This window comes from Rhinopithecus bieti, unplaced genomic scaffold, assembly GCF_001698545.2.
Source record: "Rhinopithecus bieti isolate Rb0 unplaced genomic scaffold, ASM169854v2 scaffold_63861, whole genome shotgun sequence".
Classification (NCBI taxonomy): Eukaryota; Metazoa; Chordata; class Mammalia; order Primates; family Cercopithecidae; genus Rhinopithecus; species Rhinopithecus bieti.
The window spans coordinates 474,996-491,722 of record NW_016824162.1 but is presented as its reverse complement, the minus strand read 5'-3'; the positions used below and the strand labels follow the sequence as shown (position 1 = coordinate 491,722).

Sequence of the window (16,727 nt, the reverse complement as noted above, 5' to 3'; positions counted from 1 at the left end):
GGGGGGGGTTGCTCTTGCCATAGATCATGGCTTCCAGCACAGGACTGGGCTGAGGCAGAGTCCATCATGGACAAAGCCACTGTGTAGACAATGGTGTTTTCCAAAGCAGGAATCTCTTGCCTCTGCCACAGTGCCAGCAGAGGATCAGCATCTAGACTTCCCGGCCTCCATCCTATGCACACACAGGCACCAGCTCCTAAGCAGATGCCACACAGCTTTGTGGGCATTGAAGGGTGCAGTCTAGAAACATTGCCGTTTCCTCGGATGGATGTACCAATATGTCACTAACTGGGTATAACTGCACATTCAGAGATTCTTTCTGCATCATAATACAATTATGTGTCTAACATACACAACTGCTAATGGTCCGTTCCCGGGGCTGGCCCTTGTTCCCATTGGGGTGCGAGGGCTCCTGAGCGCACCCAGTCCTGGTACTCACCTCCCTCTCCTGCAGCAGCCTCCGCAGTGTGCGCTTCCGAACGATGTGGCGCCTTCGCATGAAGAGGCCGATCCCCAGGGCCACCACCAGCAGCAAGAGGAGGGCCCCCACCATCCCAGTGGCGATGGACGGGATCTTAGGCCTGGAATGAGGTGGAAGAACAAGGAAGGGTGAGATTGCTGACAGATTCCATGGCCTTGGCACTCAACATGCCCCTGAATATTTCAGCGCACTGACATCTTGTAGAATGATCTGGGAAAGTGAGATACTGTGTAGCTTCTAAAAGGAGAAAAAACAGGCTTCTAGGGCAATGTTTCCAACTTTCTCAAGTTCCCCCCAGTCTCCTACCAGGCCCAATTTTCCTCATTTTTAAAAATTGAGGCTTTATCTGGACCTCTCAATATGATGAGTGTTTTTCAATTTGTTGATTAACAAAATATAATTCAAAAAATAACTTAGACTTCAATAATGCTTTTTCATGGATTGGTATTTTGTTCATTTCAAGAGTATTTCCATGCAATTGAAGTGCCGTAGTCCATACACATGGAGCAGGCACTGCCTCCGGTCAGGCTGTGTGAAGGGACTTTTTGACAATGCTGAGACTCCTCTGGGTCCTTGACTTGCAAGATGAGCACACGGATTGTGTGAAATACTCTCTGAACGAGCTTGAAGGGGGTTATAAAGGGATAGGATCCAGACATAGAAAGAATCATTGTGATGAGTGATGTCGTCATGAAGCCTCAATCCATAAGGTGCATTTAATCCTCCCTCCCAGAGAGGTCATGTCTAGTTCCAGAGAGAAGAAACCAGAAGCCACGTGTGTCAGCTCACTAGAATACCAGAAGATATACAGAATCATGTGCTATGGAGCGCATGTCCATAGAGAGCCACAGGAGTGAGGGTGGGTGAACAGGAGAAGAAAAAGATGGAAAAGAGCAGATGTAAGAAGGAATGGCCATGACTGGTTTCAAGGTGGACATGTGGTGGAAAGCCCCATGATTAAGATCCCTGAGATTGCAGGGTGGAGTGGGGAAGTTCTGCTGGGTGTCGTAGCAGCTCACTGAAGAGACGGGAGTGGAAGGGGACCCAGTCTCTGCAAAGTTGCCTTCTTCCTCGATCATGTGGCACTGATGGCAGGAGGGAGAGCTATGGTTGTCCACTCAGGGGCAGAAGAGCAGGCCAAAATGAAGGAAGGGCAGTGGTGAGGAAGGGACTTTGTAGACGTTACCAGAGATGGCAGAGTGGCCTGGAAGTTCGGTTCGTGTTCGGAAACATCCAGAATGGCAAACAGGTGCACGGTGTGTAATTCCCTGATTCCCGGCTAGACGCCGTCGAGGGTAACACCACTCTTTCCTAGTGAGTTTGAACAAGATTTTACAACTTTGCTTTTCTCAGGGCTTTGCTCTGGCAAACTGGCCAGAGCTGATATTGAAGGAAGCCCTTTTGCCTTTGCTGGGCAGTGTGTCTGGGAAAGAAAGCGAGGAGAAACACTCCCCTACGCTGGAGGGTGTCATCGAACAAAAAGGCCACTCATACACAGGCTTGTGATGGGACCAATGGGGTAAGTGGACAGAAAAGAAGAGGAGCTAGAGGCAGAGAAGGACACAGCAAAACCAGTGGAACCGAGGAAGTCAGAGGCAGGCCATGCATCAAGCAATGGCGGAGCAGGGAGCAGCTCCAGCACTGCGCGTCCAACCTTCCCTCCACTGAGGACAAAGTTGGCACACGGAGCCACGTGGAACCAGCTGGGCAGTCTCTGCAGAAACCCTGGCTGGGGGAAGGCTGGCCCAGAGCCATAGAAACTTGATCAGGACAGAGGACAGTCAGAAACGCAGGAAAGCATCATCTTCACCCACAGCAGTGTGGTCATTCTTGATGAGGTCCATGTGATACAGAGCTGTGAACACTTACCCGTTCCTTGCACAGCCTTCAAGACCTGACCCAGTGCATCTGTAGGAAGTGAAAGAGAAATATACATTTTTCTCATTCTACTTCTTTGGCATATTTCTTGGAGATTTTTACTTAAATTATAAGGCAGTATATGCTAAACTACTCTTAAATAATTAAAATCACAATGTGTCTGAATGTTGGATTGGTGGTTAATTATTTAGTATGCATTTCTTCATTTGTTCATTCACTCAGCAAATATTTTTGAGTTTCTACTCTGTGACAGGCGTTGTTCTAGCACTGAACAAAGCAGCTAGCTTGTTATTGAAATGTTGTCACATCTGGCTTTTGACATAGATAATTGTCCCACAGCTGGCTCTAGAATTTCAAAGAGAGGGGCAAAAGGAACCAAGGCTAGAAGCATGGACTAGGGCCACGCTAATTACGGAGAAGCCTGGCAGCATGGTGTCACTGCAGGTTTCTGACAAATTCTGTGCTTTGAACAACCATCTGGCAGTGAGGAGGAAGAGGTCAGTCCTAGGGGTGATGGTTAGGCTACTAGATGGGGTGAGAGGCACCGGCAAAGGGAGTGGAAGGAAGGAAACTGGTAGGATACTCTTGAGAATCTGGTGGCCCACATGCAGAGGTTGCAGAAAGGAAAAGCGGGGGTGGGGGGGGAAGACAAGTAAAGGCATGAGGCTCAGTGGCTGGAGGAGGCTGTGAGGATCACAGATGCAGAAGGCCAGGCAGGGAGGTGGCTGCATCCACCCTGACCCAGCTGAAACTCTAACGGCAGAAGAGATGGGATCCATCCTAAGCATGACTCCTGAGCAGCTGGGCTCCCATTCTGGTGGGACACGCTACCATCATTACTTTGATTACAGGACGGTAGTTTAAAAAGGCAGAATAACGTGGCTTTGAGACTCCCATTTCCTGACTTGGGGAAAGATGGACAAGTACATTTCAATATGTGAGAGGCCTGGGGAGCCCTGGTTTAACACTATAATCTGGTCCTAACAGTTTCCGTCTCTGCTCTCCAGGTCTCTAGTCTCTACACTGTTCTTCTTAATTTGGGGGTCTGGACGCTACCTCTTTTCCATGGTGTCATGTAGTGCAGTCTTACCACTGTGGTGCCTTTGAGCTTAGTTCATAAACCAAACACGCAGGCTTCATAGGGGGTGGAATATACAGGAGGCCTTGTTACTGCTCACCCCATTACCTCCTGCAGACACCAAATAGTCCAAGACAGAAAGCAGTCACTCAGGAACTGTCCTTACAGCAGTCTCTCCCTGCCTGCTGAATGCAATACAATGGGAATACCCTGCAGAGGGAGGGCAGATTGAAACTGCAAATTTTCTACAACATGCAGAGTCTTATGCAGCCTCTGAAAGTGCTTTTGGGCAACCACAGGGATTGCTAACAAGAAGCTGTGACACACAAGCTTATAGGGAAAGGTAGACCAGTTGACCCTTGAAGAGAAGCTAGACAAGGACAATGGCAGGACGGTGCTGCAGGAGAGAAGGATGTGAGAGCGTCACAAGGCGAGGGGCTCCTGCTGACGCTGATGAGGTCCTCGGTGACTCTGCAGTAATGACTATTGGGTATGAAGTCAAGCAGGCTATAGCATGTTATTTAATTCTGTCAGAAAAATTATTCTCTGTGCCCCATTTGATTCATTTTTTTTTGGTAAGGAATTTATACATATTTGCAATTATAGCAGTAATTAAACTTTGTTACATATAATTAAAATAGGCAAATTTTCATATTATTTGGTTTATCAGGATAAAGATTTCAAAGCAACTTTTTCCTCACTGTACTATGAAAATGCAGTTCCATTTAAAAATAGATATTCTGGCCGGGCACAGTGGCTCACGCCTGTAATCTCAGCACTTTGGGAGGCCAAGGTATGTGGATCACCTGTCAGGAGATCAAGACAAGCCTGGCCAACATGGCGAAACCCCGTCTCTACTAAAAATACAAAAATTAGCCAGGCGTGGTGGTGGGCGTCTGTAATTCCAGCTACTCGGGAGGCTGAGGCAGGAGAATTGCTTGAACCTTGGAGGTGGAGGTTGCAGTAAGTCGAGATCACGGCACTGCACTCTAGCCTGGGTGACAGAGTGAGACTCTGTCTCAAAAAAAGAAGAAAAAAGAAAAAAGAGCTCTTCCTCCAGGGTCCCTCCCCCTCGTCTGGGTGGCTGCGCCTGTTAAAGAAACCCCTGTAAGTGTTTCTTTAACAATAGAAATGGAGAAGGCAATACATCCCGTCTGAGAAAGGAGAGAGACAATATATTCAGGAATGTTGTGCACATCATAAATACTCAGTGAAAGAAATTTAAAAAATTTTCCCTTACTCTCATCAACATTTCACCATATTTAAAAAATTAAACCCATTTCTATTGTGCAATTCCTATATAATTAATGGCTTTGGGAGAAGACACAGGTGTCAATAACAAGATTATATCAAACTATATACTCTTCTAAAAAGGTTCAGAATCAGGAATGTAATCACACATACTAAAGAAAATACTTATAAAATTCCATATGTCAAATGAATAGCATTAGGACTTTATTTGAAACAAAGGGAGAAATTGAAATTGTAGAAAGGAAATGCAGTTTTAGTGGGAGACTAAAGTCAGACAGTGAAGATTTATTATGACCTGGGAAAAAATAGAAAGACATTAGAAAAATGACCACTAACATTTTAAATTTAAATCTTGAGTAAATCCCCTCTTTCTATATTTGGCAAACTATTTCTTATACAAAGTAAGTGTATTGAAAATGCCAACACCCAATCACGTTCTGGACCTCCCCTAAGCCCAGTGACATACACTCACTGACACAGAGATACTGACACAGAGATACTGATGCACATCTATTCCAAAAGAGAGAAAAGGGGGGAAGATAAAACATTTATTCTATACAGATAATATAATTCTGTTTCAAAGACTTAGCTCCAAAATTGCTTATAGAAATAGATTAAGTAAAAAACTAGCAAAACATCTTTTATACCATGCTTCACCGAGCCCACAAAGTGGCCAACAGAGCTGGCATGTTGGTATACCCAAAGGCGAAAATATGAAAAATCTTACATTGCTCCCAGGGAAATATTTGCTAAAATTCAAAATCAATTCGAGATTTTAAAAACAGTTAAAAACTAGGTATAGGTGAGTACTTCCTTAATTAGATAATTAGTATCTCAGACTAATAGCAAATGTTGTTTTCACGCTGAGACATTAGAGCTATTCCTGTCACCTTTAGATGCCAAGCTCTGATGTCCACTGTAATTATGTCTGATATTATTCTGGAAACTTGGCCCTTATAATATGATCTAATACTTTTGGAAAAGGTATTAAGATACTGCTGTTGGAGATTATATGATTGTTTTCCTAGAAAGTTCACAAATCCTCATCATGTCTCAATCACCATCACTGCCACTATTGTTGCTCCCATGTCCTCACCACCATCACCACCATCATCGCCACCACCATTGTGACTCCCGCCTCCTCATCACCATCACCACCACCAACACTGTGACTCCCACCTCCTCACCACCATCAACACCATCACCACCACCACCACCATTGTGACTCCCAACTCCTCACCACCATCACCACCTTCATCACCGCCACCATTGTGACTCCCACCTCCTCACCACCATCAACACCATCATCACCACCACCATTGTGACTCCTACCTCCTCACCACCATCAACACCACCACCACTGTGACTCCCACCTCCTCATCACCATCACCACCATCAATAATGCTATCATTGACTCAGTATTCACCATTTTCCAGGCACCATTTTAAGTATATCACGTATCTTAACTCATGGTCATAAATATCCTGTGAGCTATGCAGCATCATTATCCCAATTTACAGAAAAGAAAGTGAGGCACAGAGAAGGTAAGACCCTTGCCCAAGGCCACACAACTCATACAGATGGATTCAGAGAAAGAATGAGTAACATTTCCAAACAAGGCTGGGGATTTTGAGAAACAGAAGTAAGTGTGAACTACTACATGACAGCTCAACTTCTCTTTCTGATTGTTGAGTATGACCCAGTTTGATTGACAGCTTTACTATTCCCGTAAATTAGATACACACAATCAGAGTGCTTCTGCTAATTCCAATCAAAGTAGTTTTTTTGCTTTTGTTTTTTTGGGACGGAGTTTTGCTCTTGGTGCTCAGGCTGGAGTGCAGTGATGAGATCTTGGCTCACTACAACCTCTGCCTCCTGGGTTCAAGTGATTCTCCTGCTTCAGCCTCCTGAGTAGCTGGGACTACAGATGCCTGCTACCACGCCTGTCTAATTTTCGTATTCTTAGTAGAGATGGAGTGTCACCATGTTGGCCACACAGGTCTCGAGCTGCTGACCTCAAGTGATCTGCCTGCTTTGGCCTCCCAAAGTGCTGGGATTACAGGCGTGAGCCACTGCGTCTGGTCCAGTTAAAGTAGTTTTAATTCAAGTAGCAACAACTTAACAACCAACTAGCTTTTAAAAAGTGTCTTTAAGCAACATTCCAGGCAATGTTACCTTTTATTCATTGCAAAACAGTTAATCCCCATGCTAACCTTAGAAATCTGGAGAGATACGCAAAAGCCCCTGGAGGCAGGCCGAGGTGGCAGCTGCCAGGACCTGTGCTCTTTTTGTCCCCCTACCCTCCTGTTGCAATGTGCAGCAAAGAACAACACAGGCCCGGCCGGAGACACGGTGCACGGCAGAGAGTCATTCCCACTGCACCGAAGCCTGCCCACAATCATGTTGCTACTGCCATGGTTGTGGGGGCCAAAACACCTTAAGTAACTGACTCAAATACAAACCTCTGCAATTTGTTGCCTGAAAACTCTGGAGACATTTTCGATCTCTGAATTTGCGAGAGGAAATGTTCTGTTATCCTGCACTTTCCACTCACCCATAGGTGCAGTTTGGATGGCACAGGTGGCACACGTGGCCGGCGTCTGCGTACTTCCAGACCAGGGTGTTGTTTTCTCCCATGACTCCTGCTGGGCAGGTCTTGACGCAGTGGGGGCCGTCAATGTAGTGGGCACACTGGATACAGTTGTCTGGTCCCTGCACCGAGGTGGAGAAAAATGTTCATGCATGTCTCTTTCTTTTCTCTTTCAAAATGGAAGTAACTTTTTACTTAAAATATTTAGTGTGTGTGAGTGTGGAAAGCCAAATGATAGAAAAATTCTTAAAGAAGAAAACCAGTTCTTCTGTGATTGCACTTGCTTGATAAGGTCACTGTCAGTTGCTTAGCAGAAATTCTCCCTGTTTTTGAATGCATATAATATACACCAGCATGAACGAAATGATATTCTCTACATTATTGCATTCTGCTTAACACATTGTGGGCATCTTCCCTTGGTAAAACCATCTTCATTGGCCCATATGTGTATTTATGGTCAGACAGTCTTTCTTGCATATTATATTTGAAGCTAAAGGGAAGCTCAGAGGGAGGCAAGTTTAAGAAAACCCACATGGGTGTTTCTCCAGTGACAGGAAGGTGGCAAGTCTCTGTGCAGTGGTTGGCATATCCAGGACTGAGTCATATGCTACCTTTGATTCTGTTTGCAAAACTTGGAATAACCTTGCAAAACTCAAATAAAAGCATTGGGACTCAAACAAAAGCATTGCTCAGGTTGTGTGCCCCACACTTCAGAAGTAGCAGAAATAAAACCAGCAGGGAAAGGCTTTCCCCTTGGCTAAGTTCTCTAATGTCGGTTTTGTCCACTCAAAGGCTGCATGTGCCCAGAGCCAGCACAACTAGATGACTACGTCAATATCGCCAATTATTTTAATGACGGAAATTTAACCCACACCATGTAAACCTATAAACCAAGGCTTTACTTTGTAACCAGTCATGCTGGCAGCCTATCTCTCAAAACACGGTCCTGTCATCTACTGCCCAATTTAGAGAATGTCTAAAAAATGTTTTCAGTTAGTAGATTTACAACTGGCTGTTTAAGCTCACATACAAACAGAGCTCCCTATACAATAACATTGAGAATTAACAACATCAGGACATTTTGTGTGAGAGAGGCATGGATTCTCACTCATATTCTTTACAAGATTATTGTAAAGAATATTGTATCTATATGTTGTTGAACATATAGATACAAAACTGTGCAGCTTAAAAAGTTTTGCTAGGAATTTCTTTAAAACTTCTTCAATTAATTATAAAGTAATGTTAAAAATTTGAGGACATTTGATGAAAGTGATAAAGCAATGCTGACTAGGTTAGGGATGGGGAAAACCAGGTGAAAACAGCTGCTGTTAAATGTGAGGATGTGATAAGCTTAGATAAGGTTGGGGTGTCAGCAGAAAGAGTGAATGTTCATCGCAGGCGGGTGTGTGCTAATGTCACAGACACTCTGCCTGGACAGCACTGTCAGAGCCTGCAGTCTCCTCTGGGAAGTGGCTCTGATGGCTGTCCTGCCCACATTGGATGCCCTGGGCCATCGTCATGGTTTTGGCTTCTGTGAAGGCCCTTCCCATGAAGTGGATGTGGATAGCAGCAAGGGGCTCTTACCCGTCCTGTGCAGGTGATGTTCATGACCTGGGGCAGGCATTCTGGGTGGCACTGTATGCACTCAGAGTTCTCCACAAACTCCCTTGGCTCACTGAGAGGAGGAAGAGGAAACCTGTCAGCCCTCCCCTGATACATTGTTGCAGGAACACAAATCACCTCTCTGAAATTCCAAATAACTTCAGGTAATGGTCAAGGAGTTGGGACTCCAGGACTCTACAGTAATATAATCAGCTGATTTTGTTAACTGAATCCTGGGTCATCTTCTCTCTGAGTAAACACAGGAGCTTCATTCATAATCAAGATATCTTTTCTGCATTTTCTACAGCATAGTTTTTGCACATTGGGTAAGCAAGTCAAATGATAAAAGAAAAGACAATCCTGAAGAGGTGCTCCCTGCCTCTAATACCAGATTCATGGTTATTGAAATTAAGCTGGAAAAATGATAATTTTAGGTTAAGTGACAGAAAAAGGAAGGAGGGAGAATGAACTTGCTCAATGGTTATTACTAAAAATGGTGAGTGTGAAACACAGGTGTGCAAAACTTAGCTTGTAATATTTTGACATCCCTCAAGATGCACAGATCAATGTTAAGCAAGAAGCTGATGTTTGATTGAAAAGACAGAGTAGACGTGTGGCTGTTTGTCAGGAAGATTGGACTCTGCCTGGTTGTCAAGCATAGTTCTGTCCTCCAGCAGTGAACAAGGAGTGTTTATTCTCAAAAGCATGTGCCTTGGCCAGGCGCAGTGGCTTATGCCTATAATCCCAACACTTTGGGAGGCCGAAGCAGGCAGATCACTTGAAGTCAGGAGTTCGAGACCAGCCTGGCCAACGTGGTGAAACCCTGTCTCTATTAAAGTTATGGAAAATGAGCTGGGCGTGGTGGCGCACATCTCTAATTCCAGCTACTTGGGAGGCTGAGGCAGGAGAATCACCTGAACCAAGGGGCAGAGGTTGCAGTGAGTTGAGATCACATCATTGCACTGTAGCCTGGGTGATGGAGTGAGACTCTGTCTCAAAATACAGCAACAAAAATGTGTGTGCCTTTCGTCGTCCCCTTTGGTCAGTGGCACCAATTAAACAAAATATGATACAGGGTTGGGGCTTCTGTGCTTCTTCTCCGGGTCACTGCCCTTGCTGAAGGGGGCTAGGCTTGCAGAGGGAGCAGGTGCTGCTGGACACCAGGCTTTTCTACACTAATGGAAGGACATGGGGCTCCCCACATGGGTATTTTCATCACCTTGCCTCTTAAAAAACACTTGAAAACTGAAAACATGAGACCACTGTCCATTTGTAGCCGTAAGGATTGCATTAATATTCCTTACTTGAAGTTGAAGCAGCACTACTGATTATGTGATTTGTTCTGAGCCTATCAGCTAAAAAATTCCTATAGAATTGAACTTGGTTCTCTTATCCTGTCCTAAATATTTCTGGATCCAAGCTGTGGTCCATGCCCAGAGATTAAAACAGGAAGATTTCCTACAGCCTTCTGTAATTCCTATGGTGCTCACCAAATTTCCCTTTTTCTTTAAATCTTCTAAAACATGGCCTTTGGCCTCTATCCTTCAGTTTTACTTTCCTATTTATTTTTTGTCCTCATTTGTTGTTCAAAGCCTTATGTCAATATCAAGATCCTCAGAGCATCCACGAACTGCACCTTTTATTGATTGCAACTAAATTCAACAAGCATCACTATGAATTATTTCTTTGTCCGTGGGTATATTTAAAGCTCCTGGTACTGTTTGATGTTCAACACATGCTGGGGGCACATAAAACAGATATTAACTTGGCAATATAATTTGTGTTAATTTATTTTCACACACTAGGAATCGGGCACTGCAAAGAAAAGCCCAAATGGCCATGGTGTTGGCCAGATGAACCATTGATGACTGTCTCATTTGTCTTAGGAACTTTTTGTAGCTTAGACAAATTGAAGATACTTCCAGGAAAAGAGATTCTATAAATTATTGGATTAAATTAGGTAATAATACTTGCTTATTTCCTATTGTGATTAACTTTGCCAAAAAATAAAGCAATCAAACAAATTCCCATCTCCCCACAGAAAACCCCAAAACCTCCAAAAGCCAAGGGCAAAGAATAAAAGGAAAAAAATCCAACAGAATGCCTGTAAAGCTATAACAACAACCTGGAGCCTTATTTTTGATCAAAGCCAGAGGATTAAAGAAATAACCTCCTACCCCTCCAGGATGTTGCACTTGTCCACGCATTCTCTGCCTCGGCTGACATTCTGGCAGGAGACGCAGTCCCTGGGCTCCGGGCCCCAGCAGCCCTCGGGGGAGCACAAGGCATGGCAGACCTGGCCTGTGGCCTCTGTGGAGACAGAGTGGGTCACAGCAGTCAGTGACGGAGCAGGGACCCAAGGGGCCAGAGGAGATGGCACCTTCCCGGGAGGGGTCCTGTGCTCCGTGACTTTGGGTGGCACAGACATGCTGGGCATCCCTGAAGGAGGAGGACACAGACTGGGCTTCCCAGAGGCCGACAGTGACTGGAAGGACAAAACAGTTGTGCTGGCTGCTGGGAAGACTGAAATATGCCTGACAGTGGAGGACAGGTCTTCCTCCTGGTGGGAGCCAGGCGCTCTGGCACCCGAGAGGGGGTGCCATGAGTCCTCCCCTTTGGCAATGGCATCAATTAAACCAGATGGGACTCCTTGTTTTCTGTGCTCCCACAGCCACCACCCCTGCTGAAGGGGCCAGGGGTGCAGAGGGGCAGGTGCTGCTGGGCACAGGGTGTGTTTTGATGGTGCCCAGGGCAGCCTGGAGCAGAGCTGGTGATGTTCTGATGACAAATCCCACAGCCGATAGGGGCCACTGGGCCATTGGCTGTGTGCTATGTGCTAGGCACCATGGATGGGTTTTACACACAGAATTTCACTGAATTCTCTCAAAGCACTATGGCGTGGGAATCATTCATATCTCAATTTTATGGATGAGGAAGCCAAAACCTAAAGAGATGAAGGGAATTGACAGGGGCCTCGAAGCTAGGGAGGGCAGACCAGCACCTGACTCAAAGCTGACGCTGCCCATGGCCAAAGCCCAGCACAGGCCAGGCTCTTGCCAGCTTCAAAAGCTCTAGAGTAAGAACAGGAAGTGTTGATGTAAAGTGTTCATTCCATTCCTGTGTGTGTGTGTGTGTGTGTGTGTGTGTGTGTGTGTGTAGCTGCAATCTTTACAGGCTGAAATGAGCAGAGAGTGACCTACAGCTAAAAGGTAATATAACTAATACTAAATTTAGTTACTTAAATTACAAATAATTGGTAGCCTAAACCTCAGGGTAAATTCATCCTATTGAATGATAATGATCTGGAAAAAGTTTTAATGGAATTCACATGGTAATTTCACAATTAGGAATCTTAAGATTTTAATTTGCTTCTTAAGGAACTGAAAAAAGGATTTTAAAGGGAATAGCCCTTCAATATTCTAAACAAAAATAAAAGACCCATTAGAACCAATTCCATAAACAAAAGAGAAAGCAGTGACTTACTGCAGCTGTTTTCACCTCTGTTGCTTATAATTTTGGTTTTCTGACTGGAGGTCCCAAACAGTTTTTTCCAGTTTATTGTATTTGCATAGCACAAATTTTTGTTTCCTGAAATTATCACATCTCCATCGCTTATCTCCTTGAGGGAGCGCAATCCCAAGGATGTTATGTTCAGGCTGACGACCGCAAGAGAAAACTGACCACTACATTGGAAAGAAGAAAATCATGTGGTGAAAATTATAAAAACAATGTATCCCTGAAAACTTTGTTTTTCCAGACCACCTTTGATTGGCTACAAACTGCTTTCCAATGAAGGTAAGTCATGCTGTGGGAGGCACACACTGCAACTTTTGAAAACTGCAGGTGTTTTTTAAGTTCCTGCAGGCAAAAGCTAGTTCCTTGTTTATTTAGTATCTTTAACCCCACTGGCAGATGGGGAGGATGAATAAAATGCTTTAATGTCATTATATTTTCTCCATTTTCATTTTGCCTGGAAATTGAGAACATATTCTAAAAAAGCCTCTCAAACAGCCAAATACACTTCAAAAGTGTGGGTTTGTCCTTCTGTCCACCACCCAACCTGTCCCTCTGTCCATTCATATATTTATTGAACAAACACTTGATGTTCTGTGTCCTAAATTCTGTGCAGGTTAAATATGTTTCCTCCTCTCAAGGACCCTTGATCTGGTGGTGACACAACCCTGTAAGCAGATAATTTTGAGTTGGTGTGAAGAGCACAGTGAGTGTGGGCAACATGGAAGCAAGGAGCAGGGGCCTCTGAACAGGTCTGGGAGGGATGCCTGGGAAGCCGGGCCTTCCTCCAAAAAGCTATGCCCAAGGTTGTGAGGTCCTGAGAGCAGGAACTGTGGCATTTTCTTCACCATCCAACATGATGCTAGGACACTATTGGGTGGTCCAATGTGTATATCAGATGACTGGATGGAAGTCATTCAGACTGAAGAGGGGATGTCTTCAGTCACCTGAAGGAGCAGGAAGGCACACGCTGGACATGAGAACCACTAGCCCCTGAAGGACCATGATGGGTGTGAGAACCACTAGCCCCTCCTGGACCACGATGGGTGTGAGAACCACTAGCCCCTCCTGGACCACGATGGGTGTGAGAACCACTAGCCCCTCCTGGACCACGATGGGTGTGAGAACCACTAGCCCCAGCCAGACCATGATGGGTGTGAGAATCACTAGCCCCTGCTGGATCACAATGGGTTTAAGAACCACTAAGCCCCTGCCGGACCACGATGGGTATGAGAACCACCAGCCCCACCGGACCATGATGGGTGTGAGAACCACTAGCCCCTCATGGACCACGATGGGTGTGAGAACCACTAAGCCCCTGCCGGGCCATGATGGGTGTGAGAACCACTAGCCCCACTGGACCGCGATGGGTATGAGAACCACTAGCCCCTCCTGGACCACGATGGGTGTGAGAACCACTAGCCCCACTGGACCGCGATGGGTATGAGAACCACTAGCCCCTCCTGGACCACGATGGGTGTGAGAACCACTAGCCCCTCCTGGACCACGATAGGTGTGAGAACCTCTAGCCCCTGCAGGACCACGATGATGCAGGCTGGGAGGGCTGGGCTGGTTTGGGGAGGGAGTAAAAGGCCAGAGTGCACCTTGTGGAGGAGCTGTCTGTAATTGAGAAGGAGCCACAGGAAAGAGATCTGCATTTGCAGGAAGCTCTCATCTGACCCCAGGCTGGGGACTGGGCCAGCTGAGAGCACTGGATGAAAAGACTGATGTTCAGATGTTGGATGGCAGGGGGTTAGAGTATCATCCGGAGACTTCTCCTCTCCCTGCTGCTCTTCTTTCCCCCATCTTTTTCCTTTCTCCTACACTGATGAGTGGTCTTGCACAGGAGCCTGTAACCAATACCATTAGGAATTCTCCCCCACATATGCCCAGGGAGGCCAGACACCAGGGAAGAGCCAGATATTCCTTGCAGGGCAGGCCTGGAGCTTCAGTGAGTCATGACCTGGAACCTGTGGCCACCCTGCCTCAGTAGGAGCTGGAATCACCAGACTTCTCATTAAATGTGAGAAGTAAGTAACCCTTATCTTGTTTAAATCCCTACAGCTAAGCCAACTGGCTCATACCAGCCATCCAAGAAAATTGCTCTAAATCTCTTGTTTTTATAAGAATCTCAGGCAAAGAAGGTATTCCAGAGAATTCAGAGCAAAAAGGCTTTTCTGGGAAGCAACGGTAGCCACGTATTTAGTATCAGAGATTCAGAGCCAAGGGAGTTTATGGGAGGCAATGCATATTTCATGCACTCTTACTCTCTTTAATGTTGCACAGTATTATCTAGTGCTTTAGGAGTCAAGTAGGGGCAGCAGTTCTCATAAGGAGGCTGCTTCCAAGGCGGGTTTCACTAAGAGATTCCCATCTCCTCCTCCACACCACTAAACTGATGATTACCATTACCATATTGAAGATGCTTATGTGTGAGCACCTGCAGGTCTATTCCATTGTCAAAGCTGAAAATGTGGAAATTCTTAAAGAGTGGTGCTAAAATGTCTATCTGGTCCCTGTGATAAGATGTGCATAACCTCAACTGCGTCCTGAGAAAACACCAGCCGAACTGAAATGGTTAGACGGTCTGCAAAGTACCTGAACAACACGTTTTATAAGAGTCAAGGCCATGAAAGACAAGGAAAGACACAGGTTAGAATGGACTGAAAAGATCTGACAACTAAGTGCAATGTGGGATCTGGAGTGGACACAGAAGCAGAAGCACTGGCGAACGCTGAGAAGTCTGTGGTTCAGCGGACAGCCTGTGCCAGTGGTCCTTCAGTCTTGATCCTTGTGCCTGCTCATGTGAGATAGCATTCGGGAATGCTGGAGAGAGATACAGGAGCTCTGTGCCCTATCTTAGCAACTCTCCTGTTAAGCCTAATTTCCAACTAAAAAGGCAAAATGTAATCTACCAGGCTTTGGCTGTGGTCAACTTACTGTTGCTTGGTCCTGCCGCGTATGATTTCTAGGTTCTCAAAAGCATGAAGGTCCGTCCTGTTTTCAGGCCAAGCCTGAATCAGCAAAAACCCTGTAAGGCAGAAGAGACTCAGACACACACCACACAGGAGTTTCTTTTTTGTATGAGACATTACTCTAGACTCTCAGGGACTTTGTATTATAGGAACAGTGAGTGGGAAAATTGGATTTGCTTTCTTTTTCGTTATCATCTTCTCTGAGTGTACATGCGGATGGGCGGATGCAGGCTAGCCAGAGTTCACAGCTGCCTCTCGCCTCCCCCAGCGATTCCGCATGTCTCCCGCCGCCCCTCTGGCTGTGGCTCTGGGACCCCTGCTGCGCGGCGTATCTGATTACCCCGAAGAGGCTCCTGCTGCGATTATCTGCCAATTATGGATCTGGTAACACATACAAGGAGCTTTACAGATTTTCCTTATTTGATTCCAACCCTAAAACAGTTGTGTTATATAGGTCTAATTTTCCCATTTTAGAGAGGAAGGAAGCGGAGCTCAGGCGGCAGTCATGGACCCGAGGCTTGCCCGTGGCCCCACAGGACTCTGGCATCCAGTTTCAAAAGCCTGAGGCCCAGGCTGCCCCTCACCTACCCCTGTCCTCTCCCTCTACGCGCAGGGGTTATGGGTCACCAAGGCAGCTGGCTGGGGCCGGTAGGAGGGAGAAAGCGTGTTCACATGGGCAGTGAATGACCCAAGCCTGGGCTTAACGTGTCCCCTTTTGCCTGCAGGGGAAACTGCACTTTTGAAAAGTATCAAAACATTAGCCATTAATTGTAAAATTTCGGAAGAAATGTTTTTATTCCAAGGGAGAAGGAAATATGTCGAAAAGTTCTCGCTCTACAACACTGATTTTCCATTTATATTCATGTAATAATTCAGCTCAAACCTGTGATTTCCTTTACGGTTTTCAGAATATCCAGTTCCTGTGGATCCAGAGGCGGAGTGTGTGTGAAGGAGTCACTGAAACAAACAACAGGTGATTATTGATCACCAGTCTCTACCAGTTAAAAAGGCAGACTTTGTTTTTCTCTATACAAGTAACTGAACCTGTGACTCACCCCCTAAATGCCACCGGCAGGATGTGGAGATCGCCACTGATGGAGGTGCAGTTTTTGAAGTGTTTAATATTTGTAGCATTTATGGAGAGTGTGTCTTTAAATTCACCAATACCTATTCCGTTACACACTGCAGAGATAAGAGAGACATGTATTCCGTTCACATTTGGTGGATTAATAGCTAGGGATCCACAGGCAGAGGGAAGCAGGAAGGAATTCCAGTTGTGGGAACTGCCACTGCCACATCATCTTCATTCACTCAACAAACACTGACGGGGCTGGGGAGGGTGTGGGGGGGAGGGTGTGG

At 45.7% G+C, this 16,727-nt stretch overlaps 1 protein-coding gene across 3 annotated transcripts in view; it reads right to left on the bottom strand.

Moving 5' to 3' along the window:
• Window positions 1-16,727, bottom strand: part of EGFR (epidermal growth factor receptor) — a 192,770-nt gene that overhangs the window by 37,058 nt on the left and 138,985 nt on the right. For 2 of the 3 annotated variants that reach the window (XM_017862139.1, XM_017862140.1), the window contains exons 9-17: window positions 16,424-16,550; window positions 16,252-16,325; window positions 15,334-15,424; window positions 12,364-12,563; window positions 11,058-11,190; window positions 8,863-8,953; window positions 7,243-7,400; window positions 2,351-2,389; window positions 440-581 (exon numbers count right to left, since the gene is read on the bottom strand). In XM_017862139.1, the coding sequence (XP_017717628.1) occupies window positions 440-581; window positions 2,351-2,389; window positions 7,243-7,400; window positions 8,863-8,953; window positions 11,058-11,190; window positions 12,364-12,563; window positions 15,334-15,424; window positions 16,252-16,325; window positions 16,424-16,550 (1,055 nt within the window). Of the gene's footprint in view, window positions 1-439; window positions 582-2,350; window positions 2,390-4,870; window positions 4,984-7,242; window positions 7,401-8,862; window positions 8,954-11,057; window positions 11,191-12,363; window positions 12,564-15,333; window positions 15,425-16,251; window positions 16,326-16,423; window positions 16,551-16,727 lie in introns of those variants that run through there. The other variant, XM_017862141.1, reaches the window with a different exon arrangement.